This window comes from Austrofundulus limnaeus, unplaced genomic scaffold (assembly GCF_001266775.1).
Source record: "Austrofundulus limnaeus strain Quisiro unplaced genomic scaffold, Austrofundulus_limnaeus-1.0 Scaffold490, whole genome shotgun sequence".
Taxonomy (NCBI): domain Eukaryota; kingdom Metazoa; phylum Chordata; class Actinopteri; order Cyprinodontiformes; family Rivulidae; genus Austrofundulus; species Austrofundulus limnaeus.
The window spans coordinates 33318-39329 of NW_013952892.1; the positions used below are offsets into that span (position 1 = coordinate 33318).

General features: G+C 47.8%; 1 protein-coding gene across 1 annotated transcript in view; it reads right to left on the minus strand.

The window, feature by feature from the left end:
• The window catches only part of LOC106530099 (lamin-A), a 10821-nt gene extending 5567 nt beyond the window's left edge, over positions 1 to 5254 (minus strand). The window contains exons 1-10 of the mRNA XM_014025663.1: positions 5048 to 5254; positions 4481 to 4824; positions 3391 to 3547; positions 3193 to 3318; positions 2825 to 2995; positions 2621 to 2746; positions 2320 to 2540; positions 1986 to 2253; positions 760 to 867; positions 506 to 682 (exon numbers count right to left, since the gene is read on the minus strand). Coding sequence (XP_013881117.1) covers positions 506 to 682; positions 760 to 867; positions 1986 to 2253; positions 2320 to 2540; positions 2621 to 2746; positions 2825 to 2995; positions 3193 to 3318; positions 3391 to 3547; positions 4481 to 4818 — 1692 coding nt within the window. The 5' untranslated portion in view covers positions 4819 to 4824; positions 5048 to 5254. The remainder of the gene's footprint in view (positions 1 to 505; positions 683 to 759; positions 868 to 1985; positions 2254 to 2319; positions 2541 to 2620; positions 2747 to 2824; positions 2996 to 3192; positions 3319 to 3390; positions 3548 to 4480; positions 4825 to 5047) is intronic.
• Between the last annotated feature and the right edge of the window lie 758 nt (positions 5255 to 6012).

Genomic DNA, 6012 nt, shown 5'->3' on the forward strand with positions numbered 1-6012 from the left:
CTGGTTCTGTGCAGCTGGTTCTGTGCAGCTGGTTCTGTGCAGCTGGTTCTGTGCAGCTGGTTCTGTGCAGCTGGTTCTGTGCAGCTGGTTCTGTGCAGCTGGTTCTGTGCAGCTGGTTCTGTGCAGCTGGTTCTGTGCAGCTGGTTCTGTGCAGCTGGTTCTGTGCAGCTGGTTCTGTGCAGCTGGTTCTGTGCTGTTTTTATTTCATCTAACTGGTGTTTTAATCACGAGCTTTAAAGGTTTTTACATGAAATGTTTCACAATAAAAAGACTTAAAGGAGCTTCTGTAGAAACTGTGGAACAATTTACTGCAGTTTTTAAAACAACCATCCATCCATCATCCATCCATCCATCCATTATTTTCGACCCATGCTCTGTATTTTATAAAATGTGTCCATGAGATATTTTACTAACACTACAGATGAAGCCCAGCTGTTAGGTGTTCGATCATGATTTGACCAAAGACAGTTGTTGTATCTCAGAKTTTGTGTTGAGATCTTCTCACCATGTCGTCATCTTCATCTTCAAAGTGAGTGCGGATGACCYTCCTCATCGCCATTTCCTCCCCGCTGGCGCTGACCAGACTGGTCTGGAACTGGTCTCCAGTGCCCCAAGAAGCCTGAGTCTTCCAGACCAGGTCTGARGGGGGATTGTGGACTCCACCTCCGTTAGAGGCCCAGATCTGAGCGAAGAGACCACAGGAGGTCAGAAGATCTGGGACTGGGTCTGTGGTTCTGGTTTAGGACTGAAGGGACTGACCGTGACTCTCTGACCCGCCTTCAGGGTGAATTTAGAGGGAAACTTGAAGACGATCGGGGYGCCGGATCCGATCTGCCTCTTCAGCTGCCAGTTCCCCAGGTTCTGGTCCTGCAGGAACCAGATGAGGATTATAGGATCAAACATTCAGCAGAACCAGAGTCTTTAGCTATACTGTTGCTACATTTAGCTTATAGCTGCCCTCTCAATACTCTTAGCTTTTAGCTTAGCTTWTGACATTTAGAGTTATACTTTTGCTACTTTTACATTATATTATAGCTACTGTATTTTTCTGCTATTAGCTGCTCTATAAAAGCTAAAAGCTTCTATAAAGAATCTTTTTTATTTAGTTTTCCTCATGTTGCTTCTTTTAGRTTTTAGCTATTMYTTTGCTGTTTTCAGCTATAACTTGTTRCCATTCACTTTTAGCTATATTTGATACATTTAAACACTTGCTATAGAATAGAAACAGMCTTTATTGTCCCATGTGGAGGAATTCATATTTAGCTAGCTTTTTGCTTTTGTTAGCTTTTTAGTTTTTAGCTGTCTTTTTGCCTTTTTCAGCTCTAACATGCTAACATTAGCTTTTAGCTAASTTTTACAACATTTACATTTGAGCTTGCCTTTCATTACTTTTAGCGTTTAGCTATATTTTGCTACATTACATTTTACTTTTTTAGGTTTTAGCTATCCTTTTGCTGTTTTCAGCTATAATTTACCATTCACTTTTAGCTATACTTGCTACATTTAGCTAGCTTTTTGCTTTTTTAAATTGAAGCTAGAATTTTGCTTTTTTGTTTTCGGCTGTAACTTTCTTACATTAGCTTTTAGCTATAGTTTTACTACATTTAGCTTTTAGCTTGCCTTTCATTACTTTTAGCATTTAGCTCTATTTTGCTACATTAAATTTGACATTTTTTAGGTTTTAGCTAGCATTTGGCTATATTTTGCTACATTAAAGCTAGCTTTTTACTCATTAGATTTTAGCTATCCTTTTGCTGTTTTCAGCTCTAACTTGCTAAAATTAGCTTTGAGCTATAATTTTACTGCATTTAGCTTTTACCTTGCCCTTCATTACTTTTAGCATTTAGCCATATTTTGCTACATTAAAGCTAGCTTTTTACTTTTTTTAGGTTTTAGCTAGCATTTAGCTACTTTTTCGAAGTTTAGCTGATGTTCATCTTCTTCAGCAGATCTCAGCAGTGCTTCGGCTGTGTCTTCGTGCTCACCTCGTCAGCTTTGTTGCTGAGTCGGACGTACTTCCCGTCCAGCTCCACCTCGTCCACGGTGACCCGCCCGCTGGCCGAGGCCTGCTGGCTGATGCGGGTCCGGGCCACGGTTCCGCCCGTGAAGCTGGACGCCTCGCTGTCCGTGTCGTTGGGACGGCGTCTCTTGGCCGGGGAGCYGCGGGCGGCGCTGTGGACCAGGCGGGACGCGGAGGTGGAGGAGCGACTTCCTGTCATCCTGGCGGGGGGAGGACTGGGGGACAGCCGCAGCCTGCAGGGACGGACCACAGTAAGTACGTGTGTCTCTGGGACGGACGTGAGGACAGCTGAGACAAACCTCTCCTCCTCGCCCTCCAGCAGCTTCCTGTAGGCGCAGATCTCCATGTCCAGAGCCAGCTTGACGTCCAGCAGCTCCTGGTACTCGTCCAGCTGCTGCTGCATCCTCTGCCTCATCTCAGCCATCTCCCGGTCCTTGTCCCCCAGCAGGCGGCGCGTGGTGTCCCTCTCCCGGGACAGAGCGTCCTCCAGCTCCCGGAGCTTGGCCTCGCGGGCCGCCAGCTGGGATGGACAGGACAAACACCTCAGCTGGGACTGTCCTCTGAGACGGAGACGTYACCTGAGCGGTCTCCTCTGCTCACCTGTTTCTGCAGCTGGCTCAGCTGGGCTGAGGTGGACTCCAGCCGGACCCGGGTCTGCTGCAGCTCCTCGTGAGCGGCTCCAACCAGGTGGCTGCTCCTGTCCGCCGACTGACGAGCGCTCTCCAGCTGTGGGACACAGACACACCAGGACTTCAGACCCCCTCAGCTGGACCAGGTGTTGTTGGTACCGTGGTCTCTGAGTACCTTGGTGTTGTAGGTCTTCTCGATCTCCTCCTTGTACATTTTGATCTGCAGCTCGTGCTGACCGCGCATCTCTGCCAGCGCCTCGGCTAGCTTGCTCTCAAACTCCTGCTGGTGGCCGTTGTCCAGCTCCACCATCCGAGACTCGTGGCGYCGTTTTACCTCCCGCAGCTCCTGTGGACAGACAGGGGGCGGTCTGAGGACCAGAATGAAGACCACGGCCTGCCAGTGGTGGCTACATCCTGGTAGCAGAACGCTATATTTATCTCTAAGCTAGCTACTGATCAGAGCTAGTGTTAGCATCGGAGAGGCTAGCAGCTAGCATGGATAAGCCGGTGTTAGACCTGCAGGACCACCAGATGATCTCTGACCTCTGAGTGGAGGTTCTTCTGAAAGTCCAGCTCCTCCTTCAGGGTCTGGATTCGGTTCTCTCCGTCCACCCGGCGCAGCATCTCGTCCTGCAGCTGCTTCCTGGCATCCTCCAAACCCGTCTCCAGCTAGAAGACAGGAACCGATGAAGACAAGCCGAAGAGTCCTCRGGGGGTCTGACTCAGTCTGGTCTGGTTTACCTTGGCCACCTGGGACTTCAGGTCCCGGTTCTCCACCTCCAGGCTCCGTTTCTCCCCCAGAGCCGTGGTCAGGGAGGCGTCCTTGGAGTTCAGCAGAGCCTCCAGGTCTTTGAGCCTCTGCAGGGCGCCCCCCAGCTCCGACTCCTTCTTGGTGTTCCTGCAGAAACAGGAAGTGGTTTTATTTCAGAAACAGGAAGTGGTTTAAAAAAATAAAAACAAACAAACTGTGAGTAAACAATGATCTCAGGGAGTGGTTCTGAGTGGGTGCTGGGCCCACTGGACCCCCCTAGCTCCGCCCCTGAGGAAAGCCTTTGGTGGTTCTGACTCACACGGTTTGTCCCGTGACGCCGGTGACCACAGACCACAGCCGTGGTGTTTGGTTGCCGTGGCGATGCCTGGGCTCCACCAAACACGGGGCTTCTGGGTATTTATGGAAAAGTAAAGGAGGCTGCGCCACGTGGAYAATGACGGCTCTGGACCAGAACCGGAGGGAAAGACTGAGTCATGAGGTTCTGAATGTGGCAGCAGGCAGCGAGGATGAGGAGGGAGTGCCTTCATCAGCAGCTTGTTAAAAAGCCCTGAACTCCTCCAGGATTTAATTCTGTTTAACAAGTAAAACCTTAAACCAACAGGTTCAACAAACAGTTTATCTTCTGCTGTCGATGAGCACAAGATCCACGATTATCASAAAATAACACAAAAATAACACAAACAATGATTTGTTGGTAGTTTCTGAAACCTCCAGGGAAAARGTCTCATGATCAAAATGTAAAAATCACTGGTTTGGTCTTTTCTAGTATTTACAGTACTTTACTTTATGTGCAGCATGTATTTTAACTTTTACTGTAATTTATGTGGAGATTAATTTCTATTGTTTACAGTAATTTACCTTACGTGAAGCGTCTTTTCTAATATTTATGGTAATTCATTTTACGTGGAGCATCTTTTCTTGAAGTAAAGCTGCAGCAGTTTATATTAAACAGGTTTTTCTGTTCCTGTGATATAAAGTCATGTCAGGGGTGTGTTTAAAGAACYGAGGGGCCCTGCAGTTACCGGACCCCCCCCACCCACCATCAGCACCTGGACCCACCTGGCTTTCAGCTCCTTGTGGTCCTCTCTCAGCTTCCCCAGCTCCAGCTGGAGCCGGGCTCGCTCTTTGGCCACGGAGTCCAGGGTCTGCCGGGCGTCGGCCAGCTCGGCCTCGTAGGCGGCCTTCAGGCCCGTCAGCTCCCGGGTCACCTCCGTCTCGGACTCGGTGATGCGCAGGCGCAGCCCGGCGTTCTCCGCCTCCAGGGAGCGCACCTTGTCGATGTAGACCGCCAGGCGGTCGTTGAGGTTGCAGAGGTCCTCCTTCTCCTGGAGCCGGGTGATGCGGTTGGGGGACAGCGGGGTGTTTCCACCTCGGGGAGTGTTTTTTGGCGTGGCCATTTTCACCTGAAACATGGAGGAAGTTCGTCTAAACTCACATTTTATCACCGTTTCCTTCAGCCTTCATTTAACACACGTTCCTATAAATATGTTACATTTTCCTTAAAGAGACTAAAGTTTCAACAGGAGCTGAAAACATAAAACTATCATGTGAGGAGAGGTGGGCGGGGCTAACGACCCCACCCTGAAATTAGATCAACTTAAAGAACAAGAACCGGATCAGGTTTACCTGTGAAAATCCTGAATGAAGAGAGAAGTTCTGCTGCGTGGTTTCAGCTCCGGCTGATGTTCTGAGTTCTGCTCCGTGGTTCGGAGGAGAGGAGGAAAGTCTGAGTCGTCTGGAGGAGGTGGAGAGGAGGTGGGGAGGAGGTGGGGAGGAGGGAGGCCGGCCTCCAGCTCGGCACTTGTTGGATCCTGGTTCTCCTTTCAGCTGCTGGACGATGAGTCACCCTCTGCTCAAACAAACACTCACATCTGTCCACATGGGTTCTGGTTCTGATCCAGTATAGAGGTCTGTTCAGGCCTGAACCTGAGCCGTTTGTTTCCTGTAAAAACTGTTTCGTCTGATCCCACAGTTTGTTTCTGACTGGATGAATGAACTCTTTTACACAAAGTTAAAATAAAAATGTGTTTTAAACAKAAACTATCTGACCTGCTGCAGCAGAAACACGTTTCAGTTCCTTCAAAAACATTTCAAATAAAACCTCAACCAGCTCCGCGTTTCTCCTGATGCTGCTTTTAGCTACAACCTTCAGCTAGCATTTCTGATTTTTTTTGTTTTTTTTTAGCTAGCTGTTGCTACATTTGGTTGTTGTTTTTGTTGCTACATCTGCCTAAACTTTGCAGYTTTTAACGAGTCTTTAGCTGTCTTTAGCATTTTAGAACTTCTTTGTCCTTTTAGCTGCTTTTAGCTAAAGTTTATACTTTAAGCTATCCTTCAGCTTCTTCAGCAAGTCTTTACTACTCTGTTAGCATTTTACCACTTCTAGCCAGCCTTTAACTGATTTTAGCTCATCTTCTGTTGATTTTGGTTAGCATTTTATTATTTTAGCCAGCCTTTTTTGTTTTTAAGACAGCATTTTATTACTTTATGGTGATTAATGTCTATTTTTATTTGTCCTTTAGCTACTTTACTTTATTTTTACTGTTTTCCATCCATCCATCCATCCATCCATCCATTTTCTTCCTCCTATC